We start from the raw sequence: 20,725 nt of genomic DNA, 5'->3' as shown, positions 1-20,725 counted from the left end.
GTCAAATTATTTTTTGTTGTACTGTTTGCCTGCCACAGTAAGGGGATCTGTAAGTGTGGTTACCAGAGGATCCACCATGTTGATGACTCTATCAAACCCGAGAACTACCTGGGAGAGACATGGGACAGACACAGACACGTACACGAGGTCCCTACTGACGCTTATGGAGACATCTGGTTCGGTGGCCTTGGACAGAAGATCGGCAAGGTATAAATATCTGAATTTCTGTCAATCCTTGTTAAGATTTATTCATTGTGTTATTTTGTGTGTTAATACATGGATCTGTCTGTCTGTCTGTCTGTCTGTCTGTCTGTCTGTCTGTCTGTCTGTCTGTCTGTCTGTCTGTCTGTCTGTCTGTCTGTCTGTCTGTCTGTCTGTCTGTCTGTGCCGTTCTGTGTCTGTCTGTCTGTCTGTCTGTCTGTGCCGTTCTGTGTCTGTCTGTCTGTCTGTCTGTCTGTCTGTCTGTCTGTCTGTCTGTGCCGTTCTGTGTCTGTCTGTCTGTCTGTCTGTGCCGTTCTGGGTCTGTCTGTCTGTTGTCTGTCTGCTGTCTGTGCCGTTCTGTGTGTGTCTGTGTGTCTGTCTGTCGTCTGTGCCGTTCTGTGTGTCCTCCAGTACGTGCGCGTCTCCTCAGACACTTCTCCAGACCTGCTGTACCAGCTACTGACAGAACAGTGGAAGCTCCCTCCTCCCAACCTGCTCATCTCTGTCACCGGAGGGGCCAAGAACTTCTACATGAAACCTCACCTCACAGCACTGTTCCGCAGGGGCCTCATTAAAGTGGCACAGACTACAGGTACAGTACTGACCTGACTACAGGTAACAACAGACTCGCCTGACTGTCCGACTCTAAACTACAGGTACAAGATAGGTCCTGCAATATTTGATCGGAATTGTATCTAGGCCACAGTAAGCCTCACTCACTTACATGTTGACCTCTTGGCCTTATAGGTGCAGTAAGCATGAACGTATTATCTTCCCGGTAGCAGACTTTTGGTTCTGTCTTCTGTTGGTTTTCAAATCAAATCAAATGTTATTTCTCACATACACATGGTTAGCAGATGTTAATGCGAGTGAAGCGAAATGCTTGTGCTTCTAGTTCCGACAATGCAGTGATAACCAACAAGTAATCTAACTAACAATTCCAAAACTACTGTCTTATACATCAGTGTAAGGGGATAAAGAATATGTACATAAGGATATATGAATGAGTGATGGTACAGGGCAGCATACAGTAGATGGTATCGAGTACAGTATATACATATGAGATGAGTATGTAGACAAAGTAAACAAAGTGGCATAGTTAAAGTGGCTAGTGATACATGTATTACATAAGGATGCAGTCGATGATATAGAGTACAGTATATACGTATACATATGAGATGAATAATGTAGGGTATGTAACATATTTAGGTAGCATTGTTTAAAGTGGCTAGTGATATATTTACATCATTTTCCATCAATTCCCATTATTAAAGTGGCTGGAGTTAACAGTCTGATGGCCTTGAGATAGAAGCTGTTTTTCAGTCTCTCGGTCCCAGCTTTGATGCACCTGTACTGACCTCGCCTTCTGGATGATAGCGGGGTGAACAGGCAGTGGCTCGGGTGGTTGATGTCCTTGATGATCTTTATGGCCTTCCTGTAACATCGGGTGGTGTAGGTGTCCTGGAGGGCAGGTAGTTTGCCCCGGTGATGCGTTGTGCAGACCTCACTACCCTCTGGAGAGCCTTACATTTACATTTACATTTAAGTCATTTAGCAGACGCTCTTATCCAGAGCGACTTACAAATTGGTGCATACACCTTACGGTTGAGGGCGGAGCAGTTGCCGTGCCAGGCGGTGATAAAGCCTGCCAGGATGCTCTCGATTGTGCATCTGTAGAAGTCCGAGGAACTTAAAACTTGCTACCCTCTCCACTACTGTTCCATCGATGTGGATAGGGGGGTGTTCCCTCTGCTGTTTCCTGAAGTCCACAATCATCTCCTTAGTTTTGTTGACGTTGAGTGTGAGGTTATTTTCCTGACACCACACTCCGAGGGCCCTCACCTCCTCCCTGTAGGCCGTCTCGTCGTTGTTGGTAATCAAGCCTACCACTGTTGTGTCGTCCGCAAACTTGATGATTGAGTTGGAGGCGTGCGTGGCCACGCAGTCGTGGGTGAACAGGGAGTACAGGAGAGGGCTCAGAACACACCCTTGTGGGGCCCCCGTGTTGAGGATCAGCGGGAGGAGATGTTGTTGCCTACCCTCACCACCTGGGGCGGCCCGTCAGGAAGTCCAGTACCCAGTTGCACAGGGCGGGGTCGAGACCCAGGGTCTCGAGCTTGATGACGAGCTTGGAGGGTACTATGGTGTTGAATGCCGAGCTGTAGTCGATGAACAGCATTCTCACATAGGTATTCCTCTTGTCCAGGTGGGTTAGGGCAGTGTGCAGTGTGGTTGAGATTGTGTCGTCTGTGGACCTATTTGGGCGGTAAGCAAATTGGAGTGGGTCTAGGGTGTCAGGTAGGGTGGAGGTGATATGGTCCTTGACTAGTCTCTCAAAGCACTTCATGATGACGGAAGTGAGTGCTACGGGCGGTAGTCGTTTAGCTCAGTTACCTTAGCTTTCTTGGGAACAGGAACAATGGTGGCCCTCTTGAAGCATGTGGGAACAGCAGACTGGTATAGGGATTGATTGAATATGTCCGTAAACACGCCGGCCAGCTGGTCTGCGCATGCTCTGAGGGCGCGGCTGGGGATGCCGTCTAGGCCTGCAGCCTTGCGAGGGTTAACACGTTTAAATGTCTTACTCACCTCGGCTGCAGTGAAGGAGAGACCGCATGTTTTCGTTGCAGGCCGTGTCAGTGACACTGTATTGTCCTCAAAGCGGGCAAAAAAGTTATTTAGTCTGCCTGGGAGCAAGACATCCTGGTCCGTGACTGGGCTGGGTTTCTTCTTGTAGTCCGTGATTGACTGTAGACCCTGCCACATGCCTCTTGTGTCTGAGCCGTTGAATTGAGATTCTACTTTGTCTCTGTACTGACGCTTAGCTTGTTTAATAGCCTTGCGGACGGAATAGCTGCATTGTTTATATTCGGTCATGTTACCAGACACCTTGCCCTGATTAAAAGCAGTGGTTCGCTTTCAGTTTCACGCGAATGCTGCCATAAATCCACGGTTTCTGGTTAGGGAATGTTTTTCTTGTTGCTATGGGAACGACATCTTCAACGCACGTTCTAATGAACTCGCACACCGAATCAGCGTATTCGTCAATATTTTTATCTGACGCAATACGAAACATGTCCCAGTCCACGTGATGGAAGCAGTCTTGGAGTGTGGAGTCAGCTTGGTCGGACCAGCGTTGGACAGACCTCAGCGTGGGAGCCTCTTGTTTAAGTTTCTGTCTGTAGGCAGGGATCAACAAAATGGAGTCGTGGTCAGCTTTTCCGAAAGGGGGGCGGGGCAGGGCCTTATATGCGTTGCGGAAGTTAGAGTAACAATGATCCAAGGTTTTTACCACCCCTGGTTGCGCAATCGATATGCTGATAAAATTTAGGGAGTCTTGTTTTCAGATTGGCTTTGTTAAAATCCCCAGCTACAATGAATGCAGCCTCCGGATAAATGGTTTCCAGTTTGCAAAGAGTTAAATAAAGTTCTTTCAGAGCCATCGATGTGTCTGCTTGGGGGGGGGATATATACGGCTGTGATTATAATCGAAGAGAATTCTCTTGGAAGATAATGCGGTCTACATTTGATTGTGAGGAATTCTAAATCAGGTGAACAGAAGGATTTGAGTTCCTGTATGTTTCTTTCATCACACCATGTCTCGTTAGTCATGAGGCATACGCCCCCGCCACTCTTCTTACCAGAAAGATGTTTGTTTCTGTCGGCGCGATGCGTGGAGAAACCCGTTGGCTGCACCGCCCCGGATAGCGTCTTCCCAGTAAGCCATGTTTCCGTAAAGCAGAGGACGTTACAGTCTCTGATGTCCCTCTGGAATGCCACCCTTGCTCGGATTTCATCAACCTTGTTGTCAAGAGACTGGACATTGGCAAGAAGAATGCTAGGGAGTGGTGCGCGATGTGCCCGTGTCCTGAGTCTGACCAGAAGACCGCTACGTTTCCCTCTTTTACGAAGTCGTTTTTTTTGGGGGTCGCTGCATTGAATCAATTCCGTTGACCTGTTTGTAAGGCAGAACACAGGATCCGCGTCGCGGAAAACATATTATTGGTCGTACTGATGGTGAGTTGACGCTGATCTGATATTCAGTAGTTCTTCTCGACTGTATGTAATGAAACCTAAGATGACCTGGGGTACTAATGTAAGAAATAACACGTAAAAAAAACTAAAACTGCATAGTTTCCTAGGAACGCGAAGCGAGGCGGCCATCTCTGTCAGCGCCGGTTTTGGGTGGTGAGTGCTGTTGTGTGTAGAATGTCCCTGGTTCGAGCCCTGCTCTAGACAGAAGCTGTACTGTTGCAGAAGCAGCTTTAGTTTTTTGTCAGTAGCTGTTGTCATGGCCTGTGGCCTGTTGTTATGGTCTGTTGTTATGGCCTCTTTTTTTAAATCGCTGTCCCCATCTGACGTAGCATCTTTAATAAAGAGTCCTACCAGAGCCATGTCATCCACGTACTTAAAAAGGCTCACATTGTTTCCTCGGATATTAATCTCATTAGTGTAGATAGAGAAAAACAGTGAAAGGACACACCCCCGGGGGCCCCCTGTGTTCAGGTCAGTTCATCAGAGAGAGGACACGTCCCTGGGGGGCCCCTGTGTTCAGGTCAGTTCATCAGAGAGAGGACACGTCCCTGGGGGGCCCCTGTGTTCAGGTCAGTTCATCAGAGAGAGGACACGTCCCTGTGTTCAGGTCAGTTCATCAGAGAGAGGACACGTCCCTGTGTTCAGGGTCAGTTCATCAGAGAGAGGACACGTCCCTGTGTCCAGGTCAGTTCATCAGAGATAGAACACGTCCCTGTGTTCAGGTCAGTTCATCAGAGATAGAACACGTCCCTGTGTCCAGGTCAGTTCATCAGAGAGAGGACACGTCCCTGTGTTCAGGTCAGTTCATCAGAGAGAGGACACGTCCCTGTGTTCAGGTCAGTTCATCAGAGATAGGACACGTCCCTGTGTTCAGGTCAGTTCATCAGAGAGAGGACACGTCCCTGTGTTCAGGTCAGTTCATCAGAGAGAGGACACGTCCCTGTGTTCAGGTCAGTTCATCAGAGAGAGGACACGTCCCTGTGTTCAGGTCAGTTCATCAGAGAGAGGACACGTCCCTGTGTTCAGGTCAGTTCATCAGAGAGAGGACACGTCCCTGTGTTCAGGTCAGTTCATCAGAGAGAGGACACGTCCCTGTGTTCAGGGTCAGTTCATCAGAGAGAGGACACGTCCCTGGGGGCCCCTGTGTTCAGGTCAGTTCATCAGAGAGAGGACACGTCCCTGGGGGGCCCCTGTGTTCAGGTCAGTTCATCAGAGAGAGGACACGTCCCTGTGTTCAGGTCAGTTCATCAGAGAGAGGACACGTCCCTGTGTTCAGGGTCAGTTCATCAGAGAGAGGACACACCCTCTGTGGGCTGTCAATTATAAAGTCCTTGATCCAACATGCCAGGCCTCCGTTGACGTTCAGGTCTAGTAGTCGTTTCAGCAGTGTGTGGATTTGCATTGTATGTGTATGTGTCATGGCCTGTTGCCATGTTCTGTGGTCTGTTGTCATGTCCTGTGGCGTGTGGTATGTGGTCTGTTGTCATGGCCTGTGGCATGTGGTCTGTTGTCGTGGCCTGTGGTCTGGTGTCATGGCCTGTGGTCTGTTGTCGTGGCCTGTGGTCTGTGGTCTGTTGTCACGGCATGTGGTCTGTTGTCGTGGCCTGTGGTATGTGGTCTGTTGTCACGGCATGTGGTCTGTTGTCATGTCCTGTGGCGTGTGGTATGTGGTCTGTTGTCATGGCCTGTGGCATGTGGTCTGTTGTCGTGGCCTGTGGTCTGGTGTCATGGCCTGTGGTCTGTTGTCTATTGTCAAGACCTGAGGTCTGTTGTCATGGCCTGTGGTCTGTTGTCATGGCCTGTGGTCTGTGGTCTGTTGTCATGGCCTGTGGTCTGCTGTCATGGCCTGTGGTCTGTTGTCATGGCCTGTGGTCTGTTGTCGTGGCCTGTGACCTGTGTTCTGTTGTCATGGCCTGTTGCCATGTTCTGTGGTCTGTTGTCATGGTATGTGGTCTGTAGTCATGGCTTGTGGCCTGAGGTCTGTTGTCACAGCCTGTGGTCTGTGGTTTGTTGTCACAGCCTGTGGTCTGTGGTCTGTTGGCATGGCCTTGTGGTCTGTTGTCATGGCCTGTTGTCAATGGCCTGTGGTTTGTTGTCATGGTCTGTGGTCTGTTTTCATGGCTTGTAGTCAGTTGTCATTTCCTGTGGTCTGTTGTCATGGTCTGGTGTCATGGGCTGTGGATTGTTGTCACGGTCTGTTGTCATGGCCTGTGGTCTGTTGTTATGGTCTGTGGTCTGTTGTCATGGCCTGTGGCCTGTAGTATTTGGTCTGTTGTCATGGCCTGTGGTCTGTTGTCATGATCTGTTGCCTGTTGTCATGGCCTGTGATCTGTTGTCATGCCTGTTGTCTGTTGTCATGGCCTGTTGTCATGGCCTGTTGTCATGGCCTGTGGTCTGTGGTCTGTGCAGGAGCATAGTTAATCTGTAACTTGTTAACCTGTGTTGGTTATAGGTGCCTGGATCATTACAGGTGGCACCCATGCAGGTGTGATGAAGCATGTAGGCCAGGCGGTGAGGGAATACGTCCTCAGTAGTGGCTCTATGGAGGGGCAAATCGTGGCCATTGGAGTGGCGACCTGGGGAGCCATACACGACAGGAGACCCCTGGTACACCTTGAGGTAAGGACTGGAGAAATAGTTATTTTGTATAAGACAAGGATGTGGCCCTGATATAATTATGAACTGGAGAGAGAGTGAGAGAGAGCTCTTTTTATGATGGTCGCCTTCTCCCTGTCAATGATGCCATGCCATGGTTGCCCTTAGTTTGAAGATGTAATCCAGAGACGGGTGTTTCCTCCATGTCTTTAGCTATCATAATCTAATTCCACTGATTTAAAAACTTGATCCTCCAGAAAGTGGAGAGCAACACTTATACAGCTCCACCACACATTTAAAGAAGGCCGGGATCGACAAGATTACCAACACAGACTGGCGAGCTCAGACAGAAGCCTTCTGTATGGCAGACCAATCCGAACTCTTCTCTCGGCATGTCCTGCACACATCTCAGCCAATCATGTCTAGTGGGAAATACCACAGTGTGCAATCACAGCAGCAATATTTGTGACCTGTTGCCACGAGAAAAGGGCAACCAGTGAAGAACAAACACCATTGTAAATACACCCATATTTATGTTGATTTATTTTTCCTTTTGTACTTTAACTATTTGTTCATAATATGACATTTGTAATGTCTTTATTATTTTGTAACTTTTGTGAATGTAATGTTTACTGTTAATTTTTTATTGTTTATTTCACTTTTGTCCATTATCTACTTCACTTTCTTTGGTAATGTTAACATATGTTTCCCATGCCAATAAAGCCCTTAAATTTAATTGAAATTGAATTGAGTTAAACAGCTGAGATATGAGTTGACGAGAGAGCGAGAGAGTTGTAGAGATGCTCCCAAATCACTCTCTAACCTTCCTTTAGGTCCGAACCCTTCGATGGTTAGAGCCACGCAGACAAACCTCTACTGTACTCTCCAGGGGCTGTTCTACCCTTAATCCTCCCTAACCCCAAACCTCTACTGTACTCTCCAGGGGCTGTTCTACACTTAACCATCCCTAACCCAAACCCCAAACCTCTACTGTACTCTCCAGGGGCTGTTCTACCCTTAACCCTCCCTAACCCAAACCCCAAACCTCTACTGTACTCTCCAGGGGCCGTTCTACACTTAACCCTCCCTAACCCAAACCCCAAACCTCTACTGTACTCTCCAGGGGCTGTTCTACCCTTAACCCTCCCTAACCCAAACCTCTACTGTACTCTCCAGGGGATGTTCTACCCTTAACCCTCCCTAACCCAAACCCAAAACCTCTACTGTACTCTCCAGGGGCTGTTCTACCCTTAACCCTCCCTAACCCAAACCCCAAACCTCTACTGTACTCTCCAGGGGCTGTTCTACCCTTAACCCTCCCTAACCCAAACCTCTACTGTACTCTCCAGGGGATGTTCTACCCTTAACCCTCCCTAACCCAAACCCCAAACCTCTACTGTACTCTCCAGGGGCTGTTCTACCCTTAACCCTCCCTAACCCAAACCCCAAACCTCTACTGTACTCTCCAGGGGTTGTTCTACCCTTAACCCTCCCTAACCCAAACCTCTACTGTACTCTCCAGGGGATGTTCTACCCTTAACCCTCCCTAACCCAAACCCCAAACCTCTACTGTACTCTTCAGGGGTTGTTCTACCCTTAACCCTCCCTAACCCAAACCTCTACTGTACTCTCCAGGGGCTGTTCTACCCTTAACCCTCCCTCACCCCAAACCTCTAATGTACTCTCCAGGGCCGGTTCCCAGCCCACTACTCTCTGGACATGCCGTCTCAGGGTCACCTCTCCTGTCTAGACAACAACCACTCCCACTTCCTGCTGGTGGATGATGGAACACACGGATGCTACGGAGTCGAGATAGAACTACGCTCCCGACTAGAGAGACTAATCTCCCAGCAGCCTCTGGGAAACAGAGGTAGGACTAGAGGGGCTCTGATTGTGATTGATATCTCTCTCTCTTTCTCTCTCTAATCTTTCTGTGCTTGTGTCCTTGTTAAAGAAACATGAGAATCACAGCAACCGTTTGTCAGTAATTCACAGTGCTGTCTGCTGTCAGTCCCCCGTCTGTGTCTGTGTCTGTGTCTGTGTGACTCTGTCTATCAAATTAAATCAAATCAAAATGTACACAGGCGCCGAATACCATGAAATGCTTTACATACAAGCCCTTAACCAACAATACAGTTCAAGAAACAGAGTTAAGCCGAGTACCTCTGTCTGTCTGTCTGTCTGTCTGTCTGTCTGTCTGTCTGTCTGTCTGTCTGTCTCCTCCAGAGAGTGGAGTGAGGATCCCAGTAGTGTGTGTGGTGCTGAATGGAGGACCAGGCACTCTCAGTGTGAGTATCATGTGTGTGGTGCTGAATAGGGGACCAGGCACTCTCAGTGTGAGTATCATGTGTGTGATGCTGAATAGGGGACCAGGGACTCTCAGTGTGAGTATCATGTGTGTGATGCTGAATAGGGGACCAGGCACTCTCAGTGTGAGTATCATGTGTGTGGTGCTGAATAGGGGACCAGGCACTCTCAGTGTGAGTATCATGTGTGTGGTGCTGAATAGGGGACCAGGCACTCTCAGTGTGAGTATCATGTGTGTGGTGCTGAATAGGGGACCAGGCACTCTCAGTGTGAGTATCATGTGTGTGGTGCTGAATAGGGGACCAGGCACTCAGTGTGAGTATCATGTGTGTGGTGCTGAATAGGGGACCAGGCACTCTCAGTGTGAGTATCATGTGTGTGGTGCTGAATAGGGGACCAGGCACTCTCAGTGTGAGTATCATGTGTGTGGTGCTGAATAGGGGACCAGGCACTCTCAGTGTGAGTATCATGTGTGTGGTGCTGAATAGGGGACCAGGTCAGTAGTTGAATCATTCCTTTAGTTTCTTCAGCGTATTCTTCTGACTGGATGGTCTCGTGCACTGTGACCTTAGACCCCTGACCTCTCTTCTCACGCATCACCCCACCTCAGACCATCTTCGGTGCCATGCTGAACAGGACCCCCTGTGTCATTCTGGAAGGGTCAGGGAGGCTTGCGGACGTCCTCGCCCATGTGGCTGGTCTCCCCGTTACCAAGGTTACCCTGTCTGTCATCCACCAGCTAATGAAACGGTTCTTCGGTCTGGAGTATGACTCCTTCACAGAGCTCAAGATCATAGAATGGACCAAGAAGGTAATTTTATTTATTTTTTATTTTTTTTATTTCACCTTTATTTAACCAGGTAGGCTAGTTGAGAACAAGTTCTCATTTGCAACTGCGACCTGGCCAAGACTCCTTCACAGAGCTCAAGATCATAGAATGGACCAAGAAGGTAATTTTATTTATTTTTTTATTTTTTTATTTCACCTTTATTTAACCAGGTAGGCTAGTTGAGAACAAGTTCTCATTTGCAACTGCGACCTGGCCAAGATAAAGCATAGCAGTGTGAACAGACAACACAGAGTTAGTTACACATGGAGTAAACAATTAGCAAGTCAATAACACAGTAGAAAAAATGGGCAGTCTATATACAATGTGTGCAAAAGGCATGAGGAGGTAGGCGAATAATACAATTTTGCAGATTAACACTGGAGTGATAAATGATCAGATGGTCATGTACAGGTAGAGATATTGGTGTGCAAAAGAGCAGAAAAGTAAATAAATAAAAACAGTATAAAAACAGTATGGGAATGAGGTAGGTGAAAATGGGTGAGCTATTTACCTATAGACTATGTACTACATAGCCTTGTTAAACCAGCCGGTCATTCTGGTTTCACACGGTTAGTAAATACATGGAGCTCCTTCTTAAAGAGAATACTTTATACTGTAGCTGAGTTTCAGTCCTTTATTCCAGATTCAGGACATCATCAGGATGCCTCAGCTACTGACAGTGTTCCGTATGAGTGAAGACAACCACGGTGATGTTGATGTGGCCATACTCCAGGCGCTGCTCAAAGGTAACAACCAGGCCTTGTGGCTTCTCAGAATAACAGGTTCTTCTGCTGAGTCACAGAGAAACATTACTAATGCTGAGTACCTCAGAATAACAGGTTCTTCTGCTGAGTCACAGAGCAACATTACTAATGCTGAGTACCTCAGAATAACAGGCTCTTCTGCTGAGTCACAGAGAAACATTACTAATGCTGAGTACCTCAGAATAACAGGCTCTTCTGCTGAGTCACAGAGTAACATTACTAATGCTACTGAGTACATGAGCAGCACTTTGTCCGCTTGGTTTCCAGACAGTGTGTTAATGTTGAAACCTTAGACTCTTCTTCACACTTCCTGAAGTAGATGATTGAGTTTAGGATGTCTCTCAGACTGAGACGTTCTGTAAATAGTCTCATTCGTCGCCATCTAGAAGAATCTGAGTGCCTCATCTGTACATTCTGATGCATCACCATGTCACATATTACCAGGCTAATGAAGGCTGTCTCATATTAAGCTCTAAGCATTCGCATTACGGCTAAATTATGCAGAGTAAGTCACTTTCTAAATTCCACATTGGAAGAATGGTTTCCATATCAGTTTTGAACTGCACACGCAACCTGATCAGCACCTGGTTGCCTTGGTTATAAGGTCTAGACTTCAGGGAAACACCACAGCCTTAGTTCTAATCCAGGTTTATCTCTCTCTCTTCTCCTCTTCCCCTCCCAGCCAACAGGAGCAGTGAGTCTGTTGGGATGGAGCGCTGGGAGAGACAACTGGAGCTAGCCGTAGCCTGGAACAGAGTGGACATCGCTAAGACTGACATCTTCACTGAGGATAGCCAGTGGAAGGTAGGTTCGGCTAACTTTCAATCAGAGCCGTGTGTAAAAGAAGCACTGAGGCTCTTCCAAGCCCTTTCGGGAGTTACTGCAATGAGAGAAGGTCATAACTATAGAGTTGGATACCACGAAAGTGGGGTATAATTTGATCAAAATTTAAAAAAAACATTAGATACACAGTTTTTATGCGAGTGAAGTCATACTGTATAAAAACAAAATCACGACAGCTGTGATAGAAACAGGAAGTTTCGGTATAAATATGTTATATGAATTATAAATATGTTCATTTGACCTGTTGGGATCTTTTTGTGTCAGTAAAATTAATAATGTGAGAAATGGAAATCCTTTACTGTATGTGTTGATATAATAAAATATATAAAAACAATAATATATATATTATATATATATATATAATAACCAGCATAGGGAAGTAAAGTCACGCTTTACTATATGTTGTGTGGTCCTCCCACTACGACTTGGGAAACCATGCAGTTTATTAGGCTACAGATGAAATAACTGAAGAACTTCACAGGGTGGTGATAGAGCACAGGGATGGGCTTGATGAACTTCACAGGGTGGTGATAGTGCACAGTGATGGGCTTGATGAACTTCACAGGGTGGTGATAGTGCACAGTGATGGGCTTGATGAACTTCACAGGGTGGTGATAGTGCACAGTGATGGGCTTGATGAACTTCACAGGGTGGTGATAGAGCACAGGTATGGGCTTGATGAACTTCACAGGGTGGTGATAGAGCACAGTGATGGGCTTGATGAACTTCACAGGGTGGTGATAGTGCACAGTGATGGGCTTGATGAACTTCACAGGGTGGTGATAGAGCACAGTGATGGGCTTGATGATCTTCACAGGGTGGTGATAGAGCACAGTGATGGGCTTGATGAACTTCACAGGGTGGTGATAGTGCACAGTGATGGGCTTGATGATCTTCACAGGGTGGTGATAGAGCACAGGGATGGGCTTGATGAACTTCACAGGGTGGTGATAGTGCACAGTGATGGGCTTGATGATCTTCACAGGGTGGTGATAGTGCACAGTGATGGGCTTGATGAACTTCACAGGGTGGTGATAGAGCACGGTGATGGGCTTGATGAACTTCACAGGGTGGTGATAGAGCACAGTGATGGGCTTGATGAACTTCACAGGGTGGTGATAGTGCACAGTGATGGGCTTGATGAACTTCACAGGGTGGTGATAGAGCACAGTGATGAGCTTGATGAACTTCACAGGGTGGTGATAGTGCACAGTGATGGGCTTGATGAACTTCACAGGGTGGTGATAGTGCACAGTGATGAGCTTGATGAACTTCACAGGGTGGTGATAGTGCACAGTGATGAGCTTGATGAACTTCACAGGGTGGTGATAGTGCACAGTGATGGGCTTGATGAACTTCACAGGGTGGTGATAGAGCACAGGGATGGGCTTGATGAACTTCACAGGGTGGTGATAGAGCACAGGGATGGGCTTGATGAACTTCACAGGGTGGTGATAGTGCACAGTGATGGGCTTGATGAACTTCACAGGGTGGTGATAGTGCACAGTGATGGGCTTGATGAACTTCACAGGGTGGTGATAGTGCACAGTGATGGGCTTGATGAACTTCACAGGGTGGTGATAGAGCACAGGTATGGGCTTGATGAACTTCACAGGGTGGTGATAGAGCACAGTGATGGGCTTGATGAACTTCACAGGGTGGTGATAGTGCACAGTGATGGGCTTGATGAACTTCACAGGGTGGTGATAGAGCACAGTGATGGGCTTGATGATCTTCACAGGGTGGTGATAGAGCACAGTGATGGGCTTGATGAACTTCACAGGGTGGTGATAGTGCACAGTGATGGGCTTGATGATCTTCACAGGGTGGTGATAGAGCACAGGGATGGGCTTGATGAACTTCACAGGGTGGTGATAGTGCACAGTGATGGGCTTGATGATCTTCACAGGGTGGTGATAGTGCACGGTGATGGGCTTGATGAACTTCACAGGGTGGTGATAGAGCACGGTGATGGGCTTGATGAACTTCACAGGGTGGTGATAGAGCACAGTGATGGGCTTGATGAACTTCACAGGGTGGTGATAGTGCACAGTGATGGGCTTGATGAACTTCACAGGGTGGTGATAGAGCACAGTGATGAGCTTGATGAACTTCACAGGGTGGTGATAGAGCACAGTGATGAGCTTGATGAACTTCACAGGGTGGTGATAGAGCACAGGTATGGGCTTGATGAACTTCACAGGGTGGTGATAGAGCACAGTGATGGGCTTGATGAACTTCACAGGGTGGTGATAGAGCACAGGGATGGGCTTGATGAACTTCACAGGGTGGTGATAGAGCACAGGGATGGGCTTGATGAACTTCACAGGGTGGTGATAGTGCACAGTGATGAGCTTGATGAACTTCACAGGGTGGTGATAGAGCACAGGGATGGGCTTGATGAACTTCACAGGGTGGTGATAGTGCACGGTGATGGGCTTGATGAACTTCACAGGGTGGTGATAGAGCACGGTGATGGGCTTGATGAACTTCACAGGGTGGTGATAGTGCACAGTGATGGGCTTGATGAACTTCACAGGGTGGTGATAGAGCACAGTGATGGGCTTGATGAACTTCACAGGGTGGTGATAGTGCATAGTGATGGGCTTGATGAACTTCACAGGGTGGTGATAGTGCACAGTGATGGGCTTGATGAACTTCACAGGGTGGTGATAGTGCACAGTGATGGGCTTGATGAACTTCACAGGGTGGTGATAGTGCACAGTGATGGGCTTGATGAACTTCACAGGGTGGTGATAGTGCACAGTGATGGGCTTGATGAACTTCACAGGGTGGTGATAGTGCACAGTGATGGGCTTGATGAACTTCACAGGGTGGTGATAGTGCACAGTGATGGGCTTGATGAACTTCACAGGGTGGTGATAGTGCACAGTGATGGGCTTGATGAACTTCACAGGGTGGTGATAGTGCACAGTGATGGGCTTGATGATCTTCACAGGGTGGTGATAGTGCACGGTGATGGGCTTGATGAACTTCACAGGGTGGTGATAGAGCACGGTGATGGGCTTGATGAACTTCACAGGGTGGTGATAGAGCACAGTGATGGGCTTGATGAACTTCACAGGGTGGTGATAGTGCACAGTGATGGGCTTGATGAACTTCACAGGGTGGTGATAGAGCACAGTGATGAGCTTGATGAACTTCACAGGGTGGTGATAGAGCACAGTGATGAGCTTGATGAACTTCACAGGGTGGTGATAGAGCACAGGTATGGGCTTGATGAACTTCACAGGGTGGTGATAGAGCACAGTGATGGGCTTGATGAACTTCACAGGGTGGTGATAGAGCACAGGGATGGGCTTGATGAACTTCACAGGGTGGTGATAGAGCACAGGGATGGGCTTGATGAACTTCACAGGGTGGTGATAGTGCACAGTGATGAGCTTGATGAACTTCACAGGGTGGTGATAGAGCACAGGGATGGGCTTGATGAACTTCACAGGGTGGTGATAGTGCACAGTGATGGGCTTGATGAACTTCACAGGGTGGTGATAGAGCACGGTGATGGGCTTGATGAACTTCACAGGTTGGTGATAGTGCACAGTGATGGGCTTGATGAACTTCACAGGGTGGTGATAGAGCACAGTGATGGGCTTGATGAACTTCACAGGGTGGTGATAGTGCACAGTGATGGGCTTGATGAACTTCACAGGGTGGTGATAGTGCACAGTGATGGGCTTGATGAACTTCACAGGGTGGTGATAGTGCACAGTGATGGGCTTGATGAACTTCACAGGGTGGTGATAGTGCACAGTGATGGGCTTGATGAACTTCACAGGGTGGTGATAGTGCACAGTGATGGGCTTGATGAACTTCACAGGGTGGTGATAGAGCACGGTGATGGGCTTGATGAACTTCACAGGGTGGTGATAGTGCAAAGTGATGGGCTTGATGAACTTCACAGGGTGGTGATAGAGCACGGTGATGGGCTTGATGAACTTCACAGGGTGGTGATAGAGCACAGTGATGGGCTTGATGAACTTCACAGGGTGGTGATAGAGCACGGTGATGGGCTTGATGAACTTCACAGGGTGGTGATAGTGCACAGTGATGGGCTTGATGAACTTCACAGGGTGGTGATAGTGCACAGTGATGGGCTTGATGAACTTCACAGGGTGGTGATAGTGCACAGTGATGGGCTTGATGATCTTCACAGGGTGGTGATAGTGCACAGTGATGGGCTTGATGAACTTCACAGGGTGGTGATAGAGCACGGTGATGGGCTTGATGAACTTCACAGGGTGGTGATAGAGCACAGTGATGGGCTTGATGAACTTCACAGGGTGGTGATAGTGCACAGTGATGGGCTTGATGAACTTCACAGGGTGGTGATAGAGCACAGTGATGAGCTTGATGAACTTCACAGGGTGGTGATAGTGCACAGTGATGGGCTTGATGAACTTCACAGGGTGGTGATAGTGCACAGTGATGGGCTTGATGAACTTCACAGGGTGGTGATAGAGCACAGTGATGGGCTTGATGAACTTCACAGGGTGGTGATAGAGCACAGTGATGGGCTTGATGAACTTCACAGGGTGGTGATAGAGCACAGTGATGGGCTTGATGAACTTCACAGGGTGGTGATAGTGCACAGTGATGGGCTTGATGATCTTCACAGGGTGGTGATAGAGCACAGTGATGGGCTTGATGATCCAGTCCTTTCTAATCAATATCAAGGGTCTTATTCTGGTGACATGACGATTGACGCTTGCCGTTTGACAAATACCAATATTCTTATCAATAATAATGTTGTCATGTATACTAGCCTACCTGCACAGCCTACCTGCATGGTCTACCTGCACAGCCTACCTGCATAGTCTACCAGCACAGTCTACCAGCACAGTTTACCAGCACAGCCTACCAGCACAGTCTACCAGCACAGTCTACCAGCACAGTTTACCAGCATAGTCTACCAGCACAGTCAACCAGCACAGTCTACCAGCACAGTCTACCAGCACAGTCTACCAGCACAGTCTACCAGCATAGTCTACCAGCACAGTCTACCAGCACAGTCTACCTGCATAGTCTACCAGCACAGTCTACCAGCACAGTCTACCTACATAGTCTACCAGCACAGTCTACCAGCACAGTCTACCAGCACAGTCAACCAGCACAGTCTACCAGCACAGTCTACCAGCACAGTCTACCAGCACAGTCTACCAGCATAGTCTACCAGCACAGTCTACCAGCATAGTCTACCTGCATAGTCTACCAGCACAGTCTACCAGCATAGTCTACCTGCATAGTCTACCAGCACAGTCTACCAGCACAGTCTACCAGCACAGTCTACCAGCACAGTCTACCAGCACAGTCTACCTGCATAGTCTACCAGCACAGTCTACCAGCATAGTCTACCTGCATAGTCTACCAGCACAGTCTACCTGCACAGTCTACCAGCACAGTTTACCAGCACAGTTTACCAGCACAGTCTACCAGCACAGTCTACCAGCACAGTCTACCAGCACAGTCAACCAGCACAGTCTACCAGCACAGTCTACCAGCATAGTCTACCTGCATAGTCTACCAGCACAGTCTACCAGCATAGTCTACCTGCATAGTCTACCAGCACAGTCTACCTGCATAGTCTACCAGCAAAGTCTACCAGCACAGTTTACCAGCACAGTTTACCAGCACAGTCTACCAGCACAGTCTACCAGCACAGTCTACCAGCTGTATCTGCCAGCTGTTGGCTAGAGTGTAAGAACTAAAACCAGAGTAGGCACATTTGCTGTTTAATGCAACAGTTTTTGTGACAAAACTATTGTTAGGTTTTAAAATGCGATGGAAAAACATTTTGTGTGCACTATGTCATCACGCACAGACTTTTATCAGCAACAACTCCGTTTGATGGAAACACCTTTAGATTTATATCCGGTACATTAAAAAACATTTTGTGTGCACTATGTCATCACGCACAGACTTTTATCAGCAACAACTCCGTTTGATGGAAACACAGCACATATTCTTTATGCGGATTTTACAATATTCACATGGAAATCAGTCGCCAATTGGATGGAAAATCACATCCAATTTTATTTGTCACATGCACCGAATACAACAGGTGAAATGTTTACTTACAAGCCCTTAACCAGCAATACAGTTTTAAGAAAATACCTAAAAAAGTAAGAGATAAGAATAACATGATTAAAGAGCAGCAGTAAATAATAATAGTGGGGCGATACAGGGGGTACCGGTACAGAGTCAATGTGGAGGCTATATACAGGGGGTACAGAGTCAATGTGGAGGCTATATACAGGGGTACCGGTACAGAGTCAATGTGGAGGCTATATACAGGGGTACCGGTACAGAGTCAATGTGGAGGTTATATACAGGGGGCTATATACAGGGGGTACGGTACAGAGTCAATGTGGAGGTTATATACAGGGGCACCGGTACAGAGTCAATGTGGAGGCTATATACAGGGGGTACTGGTACAGAGTCAATGTGGAGGTTATATACAGGGGGGGGCACCGGTACAGAGTCAATGTGGAGGCTATATACAGGGGGTACCGGTACAGAGTCAATGTGGAGGTTATATACAGGGGGCACCGGTACAGAGTCAATGTGGAGACTATATACAGGGGGTACCGGTACAGAGTCAATGTGGAGGCTATATACAGGGGTACCGGTACAGAGTCAATGTGGAGGTTATATACAGGGGCACCGGTACAGAGTCAATGTGGAGGCTATATACAGGGGTACTGGTACAGAGTCAATGTGGAGGCTATATACAGGGGGCACCGGTACAGAGTCAATGTGGAGGCTATATACAGGGGTACCGGTACAGAGTCAATGTGGAGGGGGCACCGGTACAGAGTCAATGTGGAGGCTATATACAGGGGTACTGGTACAGAGTCAATGTGGAGGTTATATACAGGGGGGTACAGAGTCAATGTGGAGGCTATATACAGGGGGGCACCGGTACAGAGTCAATGTGGAGGTTATATACAGGGGCACCGGTACAGAGTCAATGTGGGCTATATACAGGGGGTACCAATGTGGAGGTACAGAGTCAGATCAATGTGGAGGCTATATACAGGGGTACCGGTACAGAGTCAATGTGGAGGTTATATACAGGGGCACCGGTACAGAGTCAATGTGGAGACTATATATACAGGGGCACCGGTACAGAGTCAATGTGGAGGGGGCACCGGTACAGAGTCAATGTGGAGGCTATATACAGGGTGTTACGGTACAGAGTCAATGTGGAGGCTATATACAGAGTCAATGTGGGGCTATATACAGGGTGTTACGGTACAGAGTCAATGTCTAATGTGGAGAGTCAATGTATATACAGGGGGTACTGGTACAGAGTCAATGTGGAGGCTATATACAGGGTATTATGGTACAGAGTCAATGTGGAGGCTATATACAGGGGTACCGGTACAGAGTTAATGTGGAGGCTATATACAGGGGGTACTGGTACAGAGTCAATGTGGAGGCTATATACAGGGTATTATGGTACAGAGTCAATGTGGAGGTTATATACAGGGGGTACCGGTACAGAGTCAATGTGGAAGCTATATACAGGGGGTACTGGTACAGAGTCAATGTGGAGGCTATATACAGGGTATTATGGTACAGAGTCAATGTGGAGGCTATATACAGGGGGTACCGGTACAGAGTCAATGTGGAAGCTATATACAGGGGGTACTGGTACAGAGTCAATGTGGAGGCTATATACAGGGGGTACCGGTACAGAGTCAATGTGGAGGCTATATACAGGGGGTACCGGTACAGAGTCAATGTGGAGGCTATATACAGGGTATTATGGTACAGAGTCAATGTGGAGGCTATATACAGGGGGTACCGGTACAGAGTCAATGTGGAGGCTATATACAGGGTATTATGGTACAGAGTCAATGTAGAGGCTATATACAGGGGGTACCGGTACAGAGTAAATGTGGAGGTGAAATACAGGGGGTACCGGTACAGAGTCAATGTGGAGGCTATATACAGGGGTACCAGTACAGAGTCAATGTGGAGGTGAAATACAGGGGGTACCGGTACAGAGTCAATGGTAATAGACAAAATTTAATATTTTATAAGGTAATTCCAAGATTACAGTATTATTATCATGTTGAAGAAATCACTCTTCTCCTGTCCAGTCCAGTGACCTGCATCAGGCCATGTTCTCAGCCCTGCTGGGCCACAAGCCGCAATTTGTCCGGCTGCTCCTGGAGAACGGAGTGTGTCTGAGAGAGTTCCTGGGGGACCAGACCACTCTGTGTGACCTCTACACCCAGCTGCCCACTTCCTGCTTCTTCCTACGCCGCCTAGCCAAGCGCATCCAGACCGAGAAGAGTCGACGTAGTCAGACCCTGAGTCCTCGGGGTGCTGCAGGGAGGACCATCTCTCTCAGTCACGTCTCGGATGAGATACGCCACCTACTGGGCAGTTTCACCCAGCCCCTCTACCCCCTGCCTGGCCTGCACTCCACCAGGTACCCAAAGGAGCCCAAGGAGGATGTCGCTGTCACAGTGAGTATCAAACTGTGTCAGACAGCATCGCCATGGTGACAGAAGCAGTGGATCTGGTCTGGGGTCATAATATCGTGGCCAGTTATTTAGATGTCTCGTGTAGCTGCCAGCTAGATAGAACTTATAAAGACTATATGTCTATGGTTTCTGTAGCAGCTAGCGAGATATACCTTATAGAGACTATATGTCTATGGTTTCTGTAGCAGCTAGCGAGATATACCTTATAGAGACTATATGTCTATGGTTTCTGTAGCAGCTAGCGAGATATACCTTATAGAGACTATATGTCTATGGTTTCTGTAGCAGCTCGCTAGATAGACCTTATAAAGACTATATGTCTATGGTTTCTGTAGCAGCTCGCTAGATAGACCTTATAAAGACTATATGTCTATGGTTTCTGTAGCAGCTAGCGAGATATACCTTATAGAGACTATATGTCTATGGTTTCTGTAGCAGCTAGCTAGATATACCTTATAGAGACTATATGTGACCCGTTTCAGAAAAGTAGGCGTATGTCGAAAGTAATGACTTCACAAGAGAGCCATTTGAATGTTTTTAAAATGTATATTTTATCAAAATGCGTTTTTTGGGGCAGAAATGCCTTCTGGAACATGTGAACTTTCATGTGCCTTAATATCAAAGTTGTATGC

General features: G+C 47.7%; 1 protein-coding gene across 2 annotated transcripts in view; it reads left to right on the top strand.

Annotated features, from left to right (window-relative positions):
• Positions 1–20,725, top strand: part of trpm2 (transient receptor potential cation channel, subfamily M, member 2) — a 90,176-nt gene that overhangs the window by 18,699 nt on the left and 50,752 nt on the right. For both annotated transcript variants that reach the window (XM_052523304.1, XM_052523303.1), the window contains exons 2-10: positions 39–207; positions 613–793; positions 6,689–6,855; positions 8,521–8,701; positions 9,058–9,119; positions 9,749–9,949; positions 10,611–10,713; positions 11,414–11,535; positions 19,704–20,075. In XM_052523304.1, coding sequence (XP_052379264.1) covers positions 39–207; positions 613–793; positions 6,689–6,855; positions 8,521–8,701; positions 9,058–9,119; positions 9,749–9,949; positions 10,611–10,713; positions 11,414–11,535; positions 19,704–20,075 — 1,558 coding nt within the window. The remainder of the gene's footprint in view (positions 1–38; positions 208–612; positions 794–6,688; positions 6,856–8,520; positions 8,702–9,057; positions 9,120–9,748; positions 9,950–10,610; positions 10,714–11,413; positions 11,536–19,703; positions 20,076–20,725) is intronic.

The sequence above is a fragment of the Oncorhynchus keta genome, chromosome 7 (genome assembly GCF_023373465.1).
Source record: "Oncorhynchus keta strain PuntledgeMale-10-30-2019 chromosome 7, Oket_V2, whole genome shotgun sequence".
NCBI classification, from domain to species: domain Eukaryota; kingdom Metazoa; phylum Chordata; class Actinopteri; order Salmoniformes; family Salmonidae; genus Oncorhynchus; species Oncorhynchus keta.
Note: the sequence above shows the minus strand (reverse complement) of the source record. Positions and strands in the feature narration are given on the sequence as shown.